We start from the raw sequence: 20,286 nt of genomic DNA, 5'->3' as shown, positions 1-20,286 counted from the left end.
AGGAAAAGCAGATGAGAGCCCCATGCCCGCTGTAACTCAAACACCCCTCACTTATAATATATAACCAGTGTCTTTTCACTGAAAAATGCATACACGTGCCTGGTCTGGGTGTGTATATACTTGTCAGACTGTGTAACAGATATGTATGTACATGTAGTTGACTATACAAACAACACGGGTATGTTAGAGTTTACAGAGTTTACACATTTCACAGTACACCAGAACCTTTTGACTTCTTAATATTTTATTTTAAAAAATCTAAAAATGAAGAAATAGACAACAGTTGTATGTTGTATCACTGGATGTTGCAACACCCAAGAGAAAAACAAAACAAAGACAGAAAATTATAAGGATATAAAGAAAGTTCATTTTTGTGATTGGTATATAATTAGAATGGCACTATATCATTATTATTTGTTAATGCAAATTCAATCATTCCAAAAACATCCTGTTTTAGTTGGAGGGTTTTGCTTAAGGCCCTGGTTCACAGCTCTGGCCTCAAGGCATCTACACTTCTCAAAACAAACCATAACCAACCAAGACACCTGCTTCACAACAGCAAAATGAAGCACCATACATTACAATTCCTGTCACTTGTTAAACCAGAATGGGCCCTCATCACTATTACATCCATCCATTCAGGAATCAGCAGGAGCCCATCACATACCTAGTGTGTGACTCACAAGGACATCAACACATACAGACCTACATGTTTAGCTGTAACCCATACAAAGTAGCGAACTATGTCCATCAGTCAGATGCATCAGGCCAAAGACAGCACTTTAATTAAATCAGAAACAGCTTTCAATTAGTTAGTCTAGGCCACGGCTGGGCAGGAAGGCTCTGTGTCAGGAAGCTGACTCATAAAGCACAAAAACTTTTTGTTTTTTTCCCTTTCTCCTTGTCTCCCCTCCCTTCAGGCGAAGAAGTGTCTGCTAAATGAGATCTACCAGTGATTAAAAATGAAGAGAGGACGTCTATAAAAAAAAAAAAAGAAAAAAAAAGGTATAGGCCATCTGACCTTCTGTGAAGTGATTGCGCTTCCGGCCCTGGACACAAACCATCATGCCTATTGACACCTGGCTCCCCAGTGTGGGATCAATGGTGCTAGAAAACACTGAGGATCAGCAAGAGGCTCAGCAGACATCCTGCACTGAAGGCATTGCGGTCTAACTTGTGTATAGTTTTAGTCAGTTTGGGCTTTTAATTTGGGTGTAAAATATTCCGATTGCCATCCTAAATGAGCTTTTGTTCAAAGTTCAGCATGAGCTCAGCAGCAGAAAACAGCAGCAGCTGTTGCTGAAGCCTCAACTCAAAATCTCAGTTTACGGTAAAGTTTGACATCAAAACCGCGAGACGGTGGGATGGAGGATAACAAACATGAATTTATCTCAGAGCCTCATTCTCAACGACATCTGTGAAGGTGTTTACAAAGATATCTGGGTCGTAAAACAACACCCCGAGTTGCCCTTAACCCCAGTGCCCCTATCAGCGCAACTGCATTTAATGCGATCGTGACGCTTGACATCCCGACACATCAGTGGCCAGGCTTCTGTATGAAAATCCGGTGCAATACATTACGGAGAATCATAATTCAAATAATGGCAATGGCAGTTTCTGAGCTTTCATGCAAACCCCAATCAAGGGCATGTTGCGGTGATGAGTCATCGCTCTATCCAGCTGTCCACGGGGCATACATCTGATTAGCAAGCCCACGCTCCCCCGGTAGGCGCAAATGTAAATATTGTAATAAAACCCTCAGTAATAACTCCCGTGTCTTGGAGAGGCTTCACTTTATTTATTTTTCCCCACATTTCAGCAATATTGTTTGATGGAGACCGCATACTTAAATATGAGTTTTTAAAGCGAGCATTCAGGTGTGAGTTTCCAGAAACCATTCTTCAACTTCAGGCTTTTTTTTAATCTCCCACGAGGAGCTACTTGCATCATTAGTGTAATTATCCTTCACTTCGTTGTTGGAGTTATTTACCATCAAAGACGTGGGTGTTTCGCTTCACCTACAGAGCTGCAGAGTGACACTCTGCACTGTGACTAATACGCTGCAATATTTACCGTAATCCCCCCCCCCCCCCCGTGTCCCTGAATCAAGAAAAAACAAAGACAGAAAAAAGACAGAAAAATCGCAAATGACATGCAAATCAAAGTTCAAGGGCTGCTGTAGAGGTTGCGTTTCCTGTAGTGGATCAGAACAGTGCGGGTGCTTCTCAAATGGAAGGCTGCTTCCTATGAAGGCTGCATATCACGGCTGCCATGTCATCAAACGTTGCTGAAGGCCATCTCAATCGGAAGGATCCTTGGAAGGCAGCCTTCGTTTCGCATTCCTTCATGACCTTCCTGAATTTGAAGGATGCATAGGATGTATCCTCCACGACCTTCAATCAACCACAATCCTTTGTACCCATTCTATTTCATGAAAATAAACTGATGAAAAATTAGTCAGTACTGAGCTTGTCTAAATTTATTATGAAATGTAAGACAAATATAATGTTTTCGGGCATAAAAGGAAAGATGTTATCTTTTGATTGTGTAAATTACTTAACGCTAAACTGCCAATAATATAAGTCACAGGGAGACTAGACGACTGTGTTTCATTAAAGTGCATTAATACAAAGCAAAATAATAGAAAGATTTGTAATGCAAAGTATTTTTCCAAAACTACGTTTTATTAGTGTTTTTGTGCCGTGGCGGTGAGGGTGGGAACATATTTGATGTAGCCACGCGCACTTACTAGACTGTCTCTACTAGACTCTAACCTACAAGACTCTGAAGGGCTGAACTAGCAAGGAAGCTAGTCAACGTGTGTGTTGCCGTGGTGACGCAGAACGCTTGAGGTCCTCAGCTGAGCTCCCACTAAGAGGCTGTCCCCTCTGTGTCAGCTTAGCCACCTGGTACAGCCATGATACATTTGGCTAATGATGTCACGGACTCTCTTTCATGCCGCGCCCCCACCACCACAGCCTAATTGTCTATTCATGAGAGTACTGAGAAGTCAGGGAGAGTGAGAGACAGACAGAGAGAGACTTTGCTCATGGCCACTGATAACCCCAGACTAAACTTGCAACCTTACGAGGCTTGGGCTTAATATCTGGCCGTCAATCAGCTCTGCCATCCCTTGCCGGAGTGTTTAATTACAGAGATCAATTATTCACTAGCCTCATCTTTCAGTGGGCCACACTCCTCGAAAAAATACTGCCACAGGCTGAGGGAGAAGACAGCGGCTTGCCAGGACAAACCAGAAGTATCCCTAGCACAACATGTCGACCAGAAGAACGCCGTCTGCACCTTACCTAAGAGCACGGACCTATTTGCCATGCATGACCGGTGCAAGTGTAACATTACATGAAATTTTATGGAGGCCCGCCACCTGTCCTACTGGCCCTGTCAATGCACTGACGTCATGGCTTGTTGATAAATACCACAGCGTCAACATCGCTGATTGCCATCATCAGGTCATTCGCGGCTGGCCATGGCATTCATTATTATTTTACACCAAGTATTAAAGGGATAGTTCAGCCATTATGAAAATTCTGTCATCCTTTTCTCACCCTTGTGCCATTTCAAACTTGTGTGGACATCTACACAATAAAAGTCAATAGGGTCCAGGGTTGTTTTGGACCACATTAACTTTCACTGAACGGATTCTTCAAAATATCTTTTGCACTCCACAGAACAAAGAAAGTCATTTTTGGAAAAAAAAAAATGAGGGTGAAAGACTGGCTGAACTATCCCTTTATATTTTGGTGCAACCTGTCGAAATGCCTTTAAAAAAAAAGATTTTAAAGTGTTCATGTCGGTGGTGTGAACAAAAGATATCCACACAAATGACAGCAGGCGATATTCTACCTCAGTGAAAGAGGAGAAACGAAGGTGCGGCCATGATGTGCATCTTGTCACTCATTGCAGGTCCCCATGTTTCACGCAATTCTAAAGGCCTTGAGTGCGATAGAGTGCAAAAAAGTGAAACGAATATCGAACGCGATGATGTGCTGGAATAAAACAATCGATTTCTATGGAAGATTCCACATAGATTTTGAACATTCACGCACTGAAAAGTCATGCGAATATTTTTGGTTTCACAAAGCGAAAACACGGGCCATCCAATAAGTTTCAAGCTTACAGTCGTGGCCAAAAGTTTTGAGAATTACATAAATATTAGTTTTCAAAAAGTTTGCTGCTAAACTGCTATTAGATCTTTGTTTCAGTTGTTTCTGTGATGTACTGAAATATAATTACAAGCACTTCATACGTTTCAAAGGCTTTTATCGACAATTACATGACATTTATGCAAAGAGTCAGTATTTGCAGTGTTGGCCCTTCTTTTTCAGGACCTCTGCAATTCGACTGGGCATGCTCTCAATCAACTTCTGGGCCGAATCCTGACTGATAGCAAACCATTCTTTCATAATCCCTTCTTGGAGTTTGTCAGAATTAGTGGGTCGTTGTTTGTCCACCCGCCTCTTGAGGATTGACCACAAGTTCTCAATGGGATTAAGATCTGGGGAGTTTCCAGGCCATGGACCCAAAATTTCAACATTCTGGTCCCCAAGCTACTTAGTTATCACTTTTGCCTTATGGCACGGTGCTCCATCGTGCTGGAAAATGCATTGTTCTTCACCAAACTGTTGTTGGATTGTTGGAAGAAGTTGCTGTTGGAGGGTGTTTTGGTACCATTCTTTATTCATGGCTGTGTTTTTGGGCAGAATTGTGAGTGAGCCCACTCCCTTGGATGAGAAGCAACCCCACACATGAATGGTGTCAGGATGCTTTACTGTTGGCATGACACAGGACTGATGGTAGTGCTCACCTTTCTTCTCCGGACAAGCCTTTTTCCAGATGCCCCAAACAATCGGAAAGGGGCTTCATCGGAGAACATGACTTCAGCAGTCCATTCACTATACTTTCTGCAGAAGATCAATCTGTCCCTGATGTTTTTTTGGAGAGAAGTGGCTTCTTTGCTGCCCTTCTTGACACCAGGCCATCTTCCAAAAGTCTTCGCCTCACTGTGCGTGCAGATGCGCTCACACCTGCCTGCTCCCATTCCTGAGCAAGCTCTGCACTGGTGGCACTCCGATCCCGCAACTGAATCCTCTTTAGGAGACGATCCTGGCGCTTGCTGGACTTTCTTGTACGCCCTGAAGCCTTCTTTACAAGAATTGAACCTCTTTCCTTGAAGTTCTTGATGATCCTATAAATTGTTTATTTAGGTGCAATCTTAGTAGCCACAATATCCTTGCCTGTGAAGCCATTTTTATGCAAGGCAATGATGGCTGCACGCGTTTCTTTGCAGGTCACCATGGTTAACAATGGAAGAACAATGATTTCAAGCATCACCCTCCTTTTAACATGTCAAGTCTGCCATTCTAACCCAATCAGCCTGACATAATGATCTCCAGCCTTGTGCTCATCAACATTTTTGCCTGAGTTAACAAGACGATTACTGAAATGATCTCAGCAGGTCCTTTAATGACAGCAATGAAATGCAGTGGAAAGGTTTTTTTGGGATTAAGTTAATTTTCATGGCAAAGAAGGACTATGCAATTCATCTGATCACTCTTCATAACATTCTGGAGTATATGCAAATTGCTATTATAAAAACTTAAGCAGCAACTTTTCCAATTTCCAAAATTTATGTAATTCTCAAAACTTTTGGCCATGACTGTATATCGCGTGACTGGAGCAGCTGCTGTTGCACAAAAAGGCAAGAGTGGTGGCACTGTTTCGAAAACCAGTGTAAACAAACACAGAAGAATAGTATCCCGAATAAGAAAAGAGTGGATGCCGATTTTTTGTTATCATTGGTATTTGAGAACAGATTTATTCTCACATGTTCTTTATACAGAATAACGTTTCTATTAAAGGAGCTGTATGTAAGAAATCTATTTCAATTCATCATAAAATGGCCCTGATGTGTCACTAGACATTAAGAAATCATGTTCATTTCAAATACTTATATCACTGACAACAGTAGTCCGGCCAGGATACTGTCATTTAAAAAGTGGACTTGCAGCCCTCAACTGATGTTGATGTTGTCATTTTGTGTTTTGGCCTGACGCGCCTCCCTCTACCAATCTACCAATCACGAAGTCAGTAGTGTTTCGGGATCCGTGTTGCCAGCTTTGCTGTAACCTACCCTAACTCCAGTCGGATAAAAATGTCTGTTACTAAATCAAAAAGACCTTGTTATAATTCAGAAATTCGTCGTGACAAAGTCCGAAATAAAACCAGAATTTGTATTGGAGATGCTTTTGAAAGATGGAGACGGCTGAAAATGGAGAAGAATTTGAACACAGACACCAACGTTGCTAATTTTCTCCTGGACAGGTAAGATTCATCTATGCTTGGCTAACTTGTACTTGATGTCAATGGACATTTCATATATTCATGACAGTCGAACAAAGTTATGCATGTTTGTCCAAAGTAACATAACGTTAGCTCACATGGACATATGCTAACATTAGCAATGCATTATAGGAGCCCGTTTCTCTGTCATTATGCTGAGACGCTGAGGAAAACAACATTAGCACGCCCATTATGGCAATATGAAACGTAATTGAGACAGTAGCCTAATGTTACCTCAGTAAAAATCATTCGTCATTTGTTCTTCACGTATATCGTGGACTAAGTTACACATGCTGCAAGTTGACCTGTATGACCATTGCTAATGTAATTTAGTTACTCTAACAATATTTTCTGATGGAACTGAAAACAACCCTGTGATAGCCATTGGTGATATTGAATTTGTCCCGCGTTACAATTGCTGTGGCAAATGTTTTGGTTATTTGTTAGCCTACTTATGACAAAAAAGGGGGAGGGGATACACCGCTCTACAGTATTTTTATAGTGATTGCAGTACCAGTTTTGGCCACAATCCTACATACGGCTCCTTTAATTGTCCACTGAATTATGTGATCTGTAGAGCACCGTCCTTTTTCTTCCACATGCACGAGTGTTATAAGTCAGAGACGTTCACTTTTTTTCTACTCATGAAATATGAAAGCAATGTGTTTTGTATGCAGCTCACTGTATTTTTATAGCAGTAAAGGATGTTAATTCACAGTGTAGCATTATTAAGCATACAAAGAATGCATGTGACTGCTTATTAATCAAAATCAACTATAGATCACAATTGGAACTTATTACAAGCACTCGATGATGGTTTAAAGTGGTTAAGCAAATACATTATTACATTCATTTTCAAGTGTAGCTTGATGCTAATTGTACTTCTAATTATATTTTAGGATGTAGCCTATTCTTTTAAGCATTATAGATAGTTTGTTTTTGGTGTAGAACCTTGTTTATTTTAATTTAATGCTGTATATTGAGCAACAGATGATGTTAAATCCATTTATGAGATACATATTTGAGAGAAAATGCATTGTTGGTCAGTGCAACCTAGCGTTTCGCGTTCAGTGTGAAAGCACCGTTCGTCTGCGATTTGCCTCACTTTTTCGCATCACGCTTAGTGTGAAAATGCCTTAAGAGTTCACCCCATTACCGCCATCCAATTCTCAATTACTATAAGAAAAACTGTTCAACTGACCCCAAATCAGCCCGAAAGGTTACTTCGGCCAGTTCCTGAATCCTCCTCCATTCTCCAGACTGACAGCTCATTAATCTCCCTTGGCTGCAATCCCTCCTCCCTGGTGACTGAGCCTGAGCCAGAGCAGAGGATTCCCCAATGCCTGGCTGTGTCCATCCCCGCTGGTCCACCTGCCTGGATCAAACACTCTCCACGGGGAGGGGACAAGACGGTAAAGACCAGAAAAACGGGGGTGTTGGGGATTTCGATGGGCAATTAAACAAAACAAATCACTGCCTGTCAGGGTGTGTCTTTACTGAGTGGGCGTGCAAATGTGTGTAACCAGCCACTAAAAGCAAGGCCACCAAATGAGACAGGACATGAATAAAGCAGCGGCTGGCTTCGATTCTTCGTGGGCAGGCTCCAGGGGAAAGCCGGTACCGAGGAATCTATCACAGGAGATTGGCTAGGTCGTGGGTGGATGTCACAGAGTAAAAAGGCCCTTTGGTGAGATCTGAGACTGGGCCCACCAGATCGCAATGTATAAATGTAATAGACAATAACGTATGCTCCTTCACCAAGGAAACTGGAGGGAAATGCACATTGCAAACTGTCAATAAGAATGAGTTCTTTGTTTATAAGATCACCTCAGGACATTCTAACACCATTATGTTCCTGGGTCGGGGTTGAGGGGGCGAGGTGAAGTTTAAAGTTAAAATACTTCCTCAGTCAGTTTAATGCACACAGACAACATAATTGCTCTGTATGTCCTGAGCAGCCTGACATAGCAACACTGATTTTAATAAATTGCATGATTTGGGGAGGGGCAGTCTGTCTGTCCAACCAATGGCAGATAAGCAGAGTAATTGGGGAACCCTTTTTAAAAACAGTTATTCGACATGTAACCCTGTTTTATGAAAGTTTACATTTAAAGTTTTAGATTACAATTGTGAATTGAATCAAAATTATCTATTTGTCATCCTCTGCAAAGCCTCCTCTAGTCATAAAAAAGTTCAACCAGAGGGCAAGCTGTTATTAAAAGCTCCTTTAATGACTAAAGAAAAGAGAATATAGAGATACACCAATAATGCCGATATACCAATAATTATTTTCAATTTATATGATAAATGGCGCATATCAAAATTCTATATTATATTGTCTCAGTAAATAAAAATAAAACACACACACACAAAAAAAAAACATTTTAAATTTAGGCATCACAACATTTTAATGTAAAGTATGAAAAATTAATGTTCATTTACTAAACATTTAACAGTAGCTATGTTTCCATCCAAAGATTTTAATTTAACTTGTGTAAAACTGGAATATTGCATAAAACATTTGTGAATAAAGAGTCAAATGTAACAAAAAAGTCACTTCCTGATTAAACTGGCACTAAATATCACTAAAGTAGCAGAAGCCACTTAATATAATAATTTTCATGTACGAACTACTTGTGCTTCAGAGCAAGCAGAAGAAACAATACATGCGGTCACTGCTTTCGGAGGTGGATGTTGCTGTTTGGAAATGCAGTAATGTAAAACAGTTCTAGGGGCAGTTATACAGAAATACTTTGATGCTAGACTTTGCTCAGGCATTTCAAAACAACTTTTCACATGCGGTGCAATGAGGTCGGTTCGCTGGTTTAGTCAAGTAATTCCATCCCATCATGCAAAGTCACATTACTTCTTGATGCACATGGTGGAACGTATACTGTAAATGTATTTCCATCGTAGTTTATGCACACATAGTTTTTAGAGATAACATTTTAAAGTTAATCCTACTCAATTGTGTGCAAAAGTTTTTTTTTATGCACTTTTTTAGAATTTATGCACATCTTGGCATTTCCATCCAGAGTTTATCATGTGGTATTCCAAAATGCGCATAAAAACAGTTGGATGGAAACATAGGTAGTGTTATTAACAGTGTTGGGGAAAGTTACTTTTAAAAGTAATGCATTACAATACTGCATTACTCCCTAAAAAAGTAACTAACTGCATTACTTAGTTACTTTTTATGGAAAGTAATGCGTTAAATTACTTTCACATTACTTTTTAAATATGAGCAGGGCTTGATTGTTTTTAATATAAGAAGTTCTATTTGTAGCAAATGTAAAAGCCCTTTCACACTAAAAAGTGTAATGAATAAACCTCAGGCTGAAGGAAAAGTAAATTCACGTTTGTATAGTAGAACGCAGGAAAAGAAGCTTCAACACTCTTCAGAAATAAAAAAACAATGAAGCACAATTGTTAGTTTATCTAGTCATTTTTGCTTATTAGTATGGTTGAACTGGATCATCAAAGGTCAGCAGCAAAGACACTGATTAATAAAATGGGATTAGATACATTTGTGTTATTTAAAATGTTTAGTTATTGCAGGTTTGCTTCATATTCTAAATTTGCATTTCCCTGTTTTAATTCATTCTGAATGAATACTAAATCAGTTTTTTTTTTAAGTGGAATGAATTAATGCTAGGGCTGGGCGATATATCTTACGATATGATCATGGGCACCTAGTCAGTAAATCCGGTTCCGTGATTACCTCTAATTCGCCATCACCTGCTTTTAAATGGGGAGGCATTTAATAGACAGAGCTGTAGATCACTGACAAGCTATGCAATATCACGTTCATTATCCAAGATGAACTGACTAGGTGGCATGATCATTTCATTAGATATCTTGCCCAGCCCTAATTAATGCTCATTCACATTTAGTCTAGAACTACAGTAAAATCCTGTTCACACAGCGCAACGCCTCTGTACTTCCGATTTCTCCCAATATGGGGAAAGGAGACTTGTCAATCAATAAATGGGAAAAAGTAACTGTCTTTTCTTGTAAATTTAATGCCTTACTTTAGTTAGTGAAAAAAGTAATCTGATTATTTATCTAGCGTTACTTGTAATGCATTACCCCCAACACTGGTAATTAAATTATAGTTTTATTAACTTTGAGTGACAGATGATGGAAAAGGGAATATAAATGTAAATAGGAATTATTATGCACAATGTAATATCCAAAATGAACTGTTAAATTAAAATCTCTAATATTTGCTATGAAATGCCAAGCTTCTATCCTTATCCTTATCCTTATACAGGTATGCCTTTGAAACTTCGATGTTTAAGATGATGAGCTGTGACTAAATCCTGTTAATGAAATTCATAACAAAAACTGAGAAGCAAGAAGACAATATATAAACACATGCATGGTATATAAAAAGCCTGTGAGAAATTTATTTTAACGCATGTATACAAGCCTTTTGGCCTTTCCAATTGGCACTAACACTATGAGACAGCAAGAGAATCATTACTAAAGGGTCACATCTGGTTTCAACATTGGCCTGAAATGTCAAGGAATGAAAATGCTGAACCTGTGAACTTCCTCATATCAATCTGTTACACTCAGTTAAGCTCTATGTGCACCTGAAGATTGGGACAGAGAAGAAAAGGCGGAAAATGAAATGAAGTAAAATGAAATCAGTCTCGCTTCATTTTTCATTTAACACAAACTATACCCCCACCCTACACACACGTACAGCCAGAAAAACGAATCCAATTGAACGAAACGTTTAAACCAATTTTCAACTAACTTCCAAACAGAAGGGAGCAAGGCATGTATCCCTACTACCTGTTCAGATAGGTCACATACATTGGAGTATTACACACGGCTGTAGGTCTGACATGGACAGGAATGTCTATTCCTCTCAAACAGATGGTAATTTCCACTTCCCTGTCTTTTACTCCACTGCCATTGTCATTCTCAAATGGCTTCCACATTACACCCTTGTAATCAAACTGTAGGATTCATACAGCTCATTATTCAATTAGCCAAATGCTACAATCGCATCCTGATGGCTAAGATAATTAGTGTAAAATGGTTACCCGGCTGGTAAAGTGGATCTGCAATTCAAGGTGAATAGAATATCTAATTTTACCAAATGTAATTTTTTCAATGCTAATTTGGTGGCTAATGAGGCTGCTCTAGTTTGGGTAATTTATGGACGAGTGGAAGGTGAAAAAGGCCAGAATGAGAGAGAATAGAGAGAATTAACAAAGGATTCCCTCTGCTCTTTCTCTCTCTGTCAATGGAGGCTTCTGTAACACACAAAACAGGTTCATGAAACAGTGATGAACTGAGAATGTGAAATCACTAGTCACTTCGTTTATGTATGCTGTGACATCTATCTTCACATTTCAAAAGAGCACAAAACAAACCCATTTTTTTCCCCCATACAAAAAGATTTGTGATTTAACTTACATTTTATGATGAGCACATGACACCTTAGTCTTTTTCTAACTTTCAAGTAATTTTTTGCTTTGATTCAAATGTCTTAAAGTTATACTTCATCTAAGAGCTGGTTGTTTTGGTTCAAGGACTCTTAAAATAATTTATTGAAAATGCCTGCTGTAGAAAATGAAATTTTTTTTTATAAATAATTGGAAGGATCTGGAATAAAATACCTACAGAAACAAGGCTGCAGAAAAAGTCAGTGGTCACTTTTACACTCTATAGAAAAGTAATGAAACCAAGAACAGTTTCATACTTGAAATCCCCAAAACAGGGCTGGGAATCACTAAAAACGGTTTTGTAATGGCTCTGGGTGGTAAGCTAAACATGGGTAACCTTCCTTCAGCTGTTTCAACAGTTCCCATGGCAATAGGAAACTTAGCGTGGGCCACCACACATGTTGGAGACACCTGTAAGCAGAAAGAGAAACAAAGTTTGCAGCCTTAAAAGTGTTTATTCTTCGGTAATTATGTAATTGAAGGTACAGTGTGGCTGAGTGACACTTTTGAATTGGTAGCACAGGGGAATAGAATTTACCAACAACAACAACAAAAAAAGAATCTGTAATGTGATGTTGTCTTAACCGGATGTATACAAGCAAAATGTTGTCAAATAAATAAAGCACAGACCATTTGTCATCAGGGAGCATTCAAGGGCAATCCCGCTTACAGAACCAATTTTGATGGATTGTCAGTGCAATCTCTACCCTGCAGCTGCCGTGCCGGGGGGTGACGTGTGAAAGCCCTTCACCTGTGCTGCTATCCATTCCTGGATAACTGCGTAGGAGGTGGAAGCCGGCTGAAAGCCTACATTTACCCACTTTGGTGTAATTGCAGCGTTTACTCTTTGATTGCCTAAGAGCTCCATTCATACTCACTCCTGCCTCGTTGGATGAGAGCTTCAGCAGTGGGGTTGATTGCTATACAATGGCAGACCAAAATATTAGAGTGATCCCTCTGAGCAGTCACAGTAAGCATTTAACTAACAGCTATTATTACGCTGTCTGTCAGTATAATAATAAAGGATGTTAAATTGTTCAATGGGGGAAGAAAATAGTTGGTTCATGCTCTTTTTATAATTACCAATTTGCTGCTTGTTTTCTAGATTTTTATACTAAACGGCTCAAGCTATAAAGCACATCTGACTAGAAGACCAAAGTCATGACAGTAAAAGCACATCTTGAAATTCTGCATAAAATCAGCATGACACGGCATGTAAAATATCCAAATCATTTCTCCACATATTTACATTTACATTACATACATTTAGTAATATAGCAGACTCTTTTATCCAAAGCGACTTACAAATGAGGACAATGGAGGCGATAAAAAACAACAAAGAGAGCAATGATATATAAGTGCTATAACAAGTCTCAGTTAGCTTAAACACAGTACATGTAGCAAGGGCTTTTAAATAATACAATAAATAAAAATAAAACAGATAGAATAGAAAATAAATAGAGCAAACTAGTGTTAGAGGTCTATATACTGTATATATATATATATATATATATATATATATATATATATATATATATATATATATATATATATATATATGTAAAACATAAATAATTGTATAATAAATGAAAAGAAAATAGAATACAAAAAGATTAGTAAGGTAGTTAGATTTTTATTTATTTATATATTTTTTAAGAATAGAATTAGAATAGTGAGTGCTAAAGTTAGAGGGTCAAATAAAGATGGAATAGATGGGTTTTAAGACGATCCTTAAAGATGGCTAAGGACTCAGCTGCTCGGATTGAGTTGGACAGGTCATTCCACCAGGAGGGAACATTTAATTTAAAAGTCTGTAAAAGTGACTTTGTGCTTCTTTGGGATGGCATAATTAAGCGACATTCACTTGCAGAACGCAAGATTTTAGAGGGCACAAAAGTCTGAAGTAATAAATAAAAGTAAATGGGTGCAGAGCTTCTGGCTGTTTTTGAAGGAGTTATGGTTGATGTGCCTAACTTGATGGTGAAATTGTGATGAAACGATGGGTTTGCTGGAACCACAAGCAGTTCTGTATTGGCAAGGTTGAGTTGAAGGTGATGATACTTCATCCAGCAAGAAATGTCTGTTAGACAAGCTGAGATGCGAGTAGATACCGTCGGATCATCGGGATGGAATGAAAGGTAGAGTTGAGTGTCATCAGCAAAGCAGTGGTATGAAAAGCCATGTTTCTGAATGACAGAACCTAATGATGCCATGTGTCAAAAACAGTGGACAGATCAAGCAGGATAAGTACTGAAGATTTGGATTCCGCTCTCGCAGTCTTAGGGCTTCAACAACTGAGAGCAAGGCAGTCTCAGTTGAATGTCCACTTCTGAAGCCAGATTGGTTGCTGTCAAGAAGGTTGTTCTGTATGAGAAATGCAGAGACTTGGTTGAACACAGCTTGTTCATATGAGATTACTTTTACTCAGCAATAGATTTATAATAAGAAAGTGCTTGTGTATAAACGGTGTGTAATTACATTTTAAAACAAATTAATTTAAAAAGTATGTTTTGATATCCTTTTGCCCCATTCTCTGGGAGGAGAAATTTTACTAGAAAGCTCTTTTGCCACCAAACCAATTAACATACTAGGGTTGGCAAAATCCTGAATTTAAAGAACTGATTCCCTTTCAATTCATGCGTATGAATCTGAATTCCTGTGGCCACAATTAAATGGAATTTAAATTGGAATGCCATCCCAGGAGGAGAAATTTACTGAATTAAAAAAAACTGTGTAATTTGTGGAAAATTAGGTTCAAATTCAAATTAATTTAGAAGTTTAGAAGGTTTGAAAAACACTTTAAAATAAGTTTAAATTTGTTAACATGCATTAAGCATTATGAACTAACAATCATCAATACTTATAATTTCTTAATTAACTTAATTAATTTATACACGTATTACAGGGTTAGTTCACCGAAAATTGAAAATTAGCCCATGTTTTACTCACCCTCAAAGAATCCTAAGTGTATATGACTTTCTTTCAGACGAATCCAATCAGAGTTATATAAAAATATTTCCTTGCTCTTCCAAGCTTTAGAATGGGGGTAGGTAGGTGTTTTTGTTCAACAGTCCAAAAGTAGTCAAATAAAGCATGCGCATGCATAATAAAACGTGCCTCACATATGCCGCGTTTCCACAGCAGGAACTTTACCCAGGAACTAGGGACTTTATAAAGTTCCGGGTAAAAAAATGTCCCTCAAGGTCCTTTCACACTGGACGCGATTTTGACGCGCGAATAATTCGCGCGATGGTTTTATTTTTTGATCAGCTGTTTGTGTAATGAGTGCTTTCACACCGAACGCGAATGTGCTGAGGCGAAAAAACGACTTTTATTTTTTTCGCTTCAATGTCGATTTTTTTTTACTTTTGAGGCGACAAAAAGGCTTCAACCAATCACATACAAGGAAACAAAGGTGACGTCACAGCAAAAATGACGGATCTTCTGATTACTTGTGTGTGTGTTCTATGGGCTGATGTTTTTAAGAGGACAGCTCACCTTAAACAGACTGCCAGACGCTGCTCCGGATCAATTGGTTCCCTGAAGTTTGTGGTTTGTCTCGTCAGATGCGGTGCCACTATCTGAAGGAGCTCCTCGAATTGTCCCACAGACATCCGAAAGTGCGGAACCGGCCATGATAAAGTTTTAGCTCCTGTACAAGATTGGCATACTCCCCTTCAGACTCTCTGTTCTTTAGGACTGGGTGCACCCAAAACCTTCTTTTCTGTCTTTTAAAGAAAATGAAAAGCTCGTCTTCACTGGATGATGATGTTGAAGTGTCCATTTTCTCAACTGTCGGCGCGAAAGTTTTGGAATGTTGAAGCTCTCTGAACGTCACAGACATCGCAAATTCGCGTCGATGCTGATGTGAATGGTTTTGACGCGAACTATTCGCACGCGAACTATTCGCTTTTTCGTTTCGCTTTTTCGTTACGCATCCGGTGTGAAAGGGCCTTCAGAAAGTCCCTGCTGGCAAGGTGGTACTTTTTCAAAGTTCCGGAACTTTCGGGGGCGGGACTTGGGTGCTAAACATCCTGATTGGTTGATTTCACACAGCATTGGTTGAGTTCAACCACCATTTATTCGGATCATTTTCAAAATATTACTGTTATTGTGTCATGAAATGTAATTTTAAAAGTATTTCAGGCGAGAATGTAGTTGTTTAAAACTCAAATCTGTGGTTTATTTATAAAGACAGAGCTTATTTAAAAATGTGTTTTGCCGATCTCGGAGACGGTGAACTCCACGTGATCAGCGGGAACTCAGTGCTAATGTATCCGCCGAGAAGCAGCCTCACCTCGGCTAGACCTTCTGATATGTGCCGCTGGCTTTGATGTCTCTTTAGTGGTTAAACATAAAATATCATTAGTTTTGGGTAAATCTAACAGGTTATCTTTGGTCTGTATTCAATTTATCTATATGTTAAAATGAAAATAAAAAGGGGAAATTTATATAATATTTTGTTTCATTGCAATGGCTGTATATACACATATCCCTGATTTCTGCAGCTATTATTATGTTTAAATGAAAACGAAAGGAGGCAGTGGTATTTGATATCCTATTTCGTTTAATTGTAAATATACAGAGAGGAAAATTGCAGTAGCCATGGTCAGCTGACTGAAGTTATCAAGTATGCTGCTGTTTGCAGAATTACTGGATTCACGTCATCGTGGACATCACACTCCCGAGTCGAATGCACAAAGTCTGAACTACCAAGGATGCACGTCCAAAATCAGCATACTTTGTATTGAGAAACGCACGCAGACCTACGTCACCGGTCTATTTGCCTAATCTTCCCCGGTACTTTACACTGCGGTGGAAACGCAGAAAGCAACAGGTCTGGGGGGAAAAAAGTTCCTGGTACAAATGTAATTTCGGTGGAAACGCGGCAATAGTTTCGTGGGGGGGTGGAATACATATTTAAAACTGAATAACTATTTTTCTCACACTTCCACTAACTGTCATATGTGCAAGGGTAGATGATATTTGTTATATTCTACGTCATATTTATGAGATTATAAAATTAACCAAGATTATTACAAAGTGTAGAAAAGGTTGTTCGTTGCTAGCTCAGGATAGCTATTGCAATCACTAATGTTTACGAATAGCCCTTAATGTAAAATGTTACCATCACAAGGGACGGTCACACTAGACTTTAAACGTGCGAAATTATTTCGGACGCCACTGCGAATACGGGCGGGAGCAAGATAAAACGGTCTCTCCTCAATTATCACATGGATTAGTATGTGCTTGTACTGTGTCTTTTGCGACAGCGTCATATTATATTGTACTCTCTGTATCTCTCTCTCTCTATATAAATATATACTTACACCCTAAGCAATAAAAAATTATAAAACGTCCTCATTCAAATGTACCATCTGTTCCTGTTTCCACTGACACTGCGAACCATGCAGCTTCTTTTTTTTATTTTATTTTTATAATCTTTTAAATATGTATTATATAAAATAGGATGCTGCGGTACAGCTAAAGTTATATAGCACTTCCTTCATTTTTGAATTTCTGTAACGTTACAGAGAGGTCACGCAGTGACGTATCGATCTTCTACTTGTCCCACAGCTTCACGTGATGCGAATTCGCAGGTCGGTCAGAGTTCACCAAACTTGAACTTTGGAACGCAGCTAAATGCGAAATGTTTCGCATGAGCTTGCGTTTCCGGTCTGACTCATTCGCATGCGTATGAATGGAAGTCAATGGAATGAAAAGTGCAGTGTGACCGCCCCAACACCCTTAAACTTCAATTCAAATTAAGGAACCAAACTTTAATTCAAAATGCATTCTCAATTCAATTCTGAAATGACGCACAAGCCTGTTGCATACACATCTGTGAGATACATTCCTTGTTGAAGCACAGACGGTCGGATTGTTTTTTATTTGATTATTTGGTTAAACGCAGGCCTTTGGCAGGCTATTTCTACACCAGTTGGCCCATGGGCGGACAGTGAAGTTAAGAGGTGCAAACCTTACTCAGGAGTGGTGTGGTACTGTGGTGCCCCACATTCTGCCAACAGCCCAACAGTGGTGCCATCGCTGACTCAGTCACTGACCCAGAGCCCCCACCTGCATGAGCAACGCCTTGAGCTATAGGACACAGCAATGCCCATCTCAAGCTGCCCACTAGAGCAGAAGGCCCTTTGACTCACGCCCATCTGGCCTGCTAGCACGTTAGAGTACGCCAAGGTCTGTGAGCACACTGCTAAATTCCCTACCCTTCCCAAGAGGGGACAGTTGACAAATCGGGAGTCCTAAAAGTTTTGGTGACAAGCAACTTTTTTTTGTCAAGACGGCATGTGATTAACAGAGGCGATGACAAGTCAACATTCCGCCTCCAGGTTTTCCCACATACATACACAAATACACAAACAGAAAGTTCAATGTTACACCCCGTGTAGGAGTAAAAAAAGGATGCACGTTATGGTCTTCTTCATTATTTTTTCCATCTAAACATGTCACGAAGCACATGATTTCTGATGACACCGACAGTCAAAAAATTATATTTGGTAGAGGGTGAATAAACCAATATTTTGTATGAGATCGGATATTCATTTATGCATTTAACATTTCACAATCTTATCGCATGAGACCAGACTTAACTAAACATACACTACTGGTCAGAGGTTGGAATAATTTTTTAAAAGTTTTTAAAAATGTTTTTAAAAGTCTCTTCTGCTCACCAAGGCTGCAAATATTTGATTAAAAGTACAATAAAAGGATTATTATGTAAAATTATTTATTAAAAAATTATTATGTTTATTATTTAAAATAACTCTTTTCTATTTGAATCTATTTTAAAATGTAGTTAATTCCTGTGATGCAAAGCTGCATTTTTAGCAGCCATTACTCCAATCTTCATTGTCACATGATCCTTCAGAAATCATTCAAATATTCTAATTAAACATATATTTATAGAGAGAGAGAGAGAGAGAGAGAGAAAGTAATTAAACATTTTAATAGAATTGTACAATATTACTGTTTTTACTGTATTTTTAAGCAAATTAATGCTGCCTTGGTCAGTATAAGAGCGTTCTTTGGGGGGTAAAAATCTGAATTATTTCAAACATTGTGTACTCTCTTTGTACTTTATTTACTCTTAAAAAGTTCACAGTAGTACTTAAGGATACATATTACTACTCTAAAACACTAATATGCATATTTTAATGCTAGATAATGCACTTTGTTGTACTGCTAAATGTAGAGTTTTGCAAATTTTTCTAACAATGTAGGTCTTCAAAACAGAAATCACAACAGCTACAAAAGGCCAATACTGCCTTAAACCAACAATAAACACACAATGTGTGTGCGTTCGCATCTCCACTTCTGTTTAAAAACACAGAACTTAAAGGGTTAGTTCACCCAAATATTACAATTATGTAATTAATGACTCACCCTCATGTCGTTCCAAACCCGTAAGTTCATCTTCTGAATACAGTTTAAGATATTTTAGATTTAGTCAGAGAGCTTTCTGAACCCCCATTGAAAATGTATACGGTATACTGTCCATGACCAGAAAGATAATAAAAACAATCAAAATAGTCCATGTGACATCAGAGGGTCAGTTAGATTTTGTTGAAACATCGAAAATTGATTTTGGTCCAAAAATAACAAAACTTATGACTTTATTCAGCATTGTCTTCTCTTCCAGGTCGCTTGTGAGCATGTTCACAACACTGCAGTGGCGCTGCTGATGTGTTATCTTTGTTATTGGGCGCACCAGAAAACACGTCAGCAGCGTCACACGTCAACTGTCACAGCAGTCGCACTCACAACAGAAGAGAAGCCAATGCTGAATAAAGTCGTAATTTTTGTTATTTTTGGACCAAAATCTATTTTCGATGCTTCAACTAATTTTAACTGACCCTCTGATGTCACATGGACTACTTTGATGATGTTTTTCTTATGGATGGTCAGAAAGATCTCTGACTAAATCTAAAATATCTTAAACTGTGTTCCGAAGATAAACGGAGGTCTCACGGGTTTGGGTGAGTTATTAATTACATAATTTTAATATTTGGGTGAACTAACCCTTTAAACTTCAGTTAATTTGTGCCTCAGTTTCTACAATCACAGGCCGTATAAGTATCACATAACACAAATGTGGTCGCACAAACAGCTAGATACACATGTAATAGTGAAAAAAAAACTCTGAAGGATGAAGGACTGACTGACCTGCCCTGGTTTGATGTCCAGAAACTTTAACACTTCCTTAACCATGACCGGCGTGTGAAAGGGTTTCCCACTTTGGGTTGACATCTCTGAATTTCTGAACTCAGAATCAGGGCTTAAAGTCACTGAGCCTGTATAGAGCTTAACTGGATGCCACAGCTTTCTCCAGCATCGCCTGAACACTCTGGAGCTGTTGTTCCTGAGCACATCTCCCAAGGTCCGTGTGCAGGGTGCAACCATGAAATAACTACAATATAGAGGCATCTGGGCTCTGCACAGAGTA

General features: G+C 38.9%; 1 protein-coding gene across 4 annotated transcripts in view; it reads right to left on the bottom strand.

Annotated features, from left to right (window-relative positions):
- mettl15 (methyltransferase 15, mitochondrial 12S rRNA N4-cytidine) overlaps positions 1-20,286 on the bottom strand; it is a 69,735-nt gene that overhangs the window by 48,441 nt on the left and 1,008 nt on the right. For all 4 annotated transcript variants that reach the window (XM_059530302.1, XM_059530294.1, XM_059530287.1 and 1 more), the window contains one exon: positions 20,007-20,274. In XM_059530302.1, coding sequence (XP_059386285.1) covers positions 20,007-20,267 — 261 coding nt within the window. In that variant the 5' untranslated portion in view covers positions 20,268-20,274. The remainder of the gene's footprint in view (positions 1-20,006; positions 20,275-20,286) is intronic.

This window comes from Carassius carassius, chromosome 3 (assembly GCF_963082965.1).
Source record: "Carassius carassius chromosome 3, fCarCar2.1, whole genome shotgun sequence".
NCBI classification, from domain to species: Eukaryota; Metazoa; Chordata; class Actinopteri; order Cypriniformes; family Cyprinidae; genus Carassius; species Carassius carassius.
The sequence above is the reverse complement of the archived record's forward strand: the minus strand, read 5'-3'. Positions and strand labels throughout refer to the sequence as shown.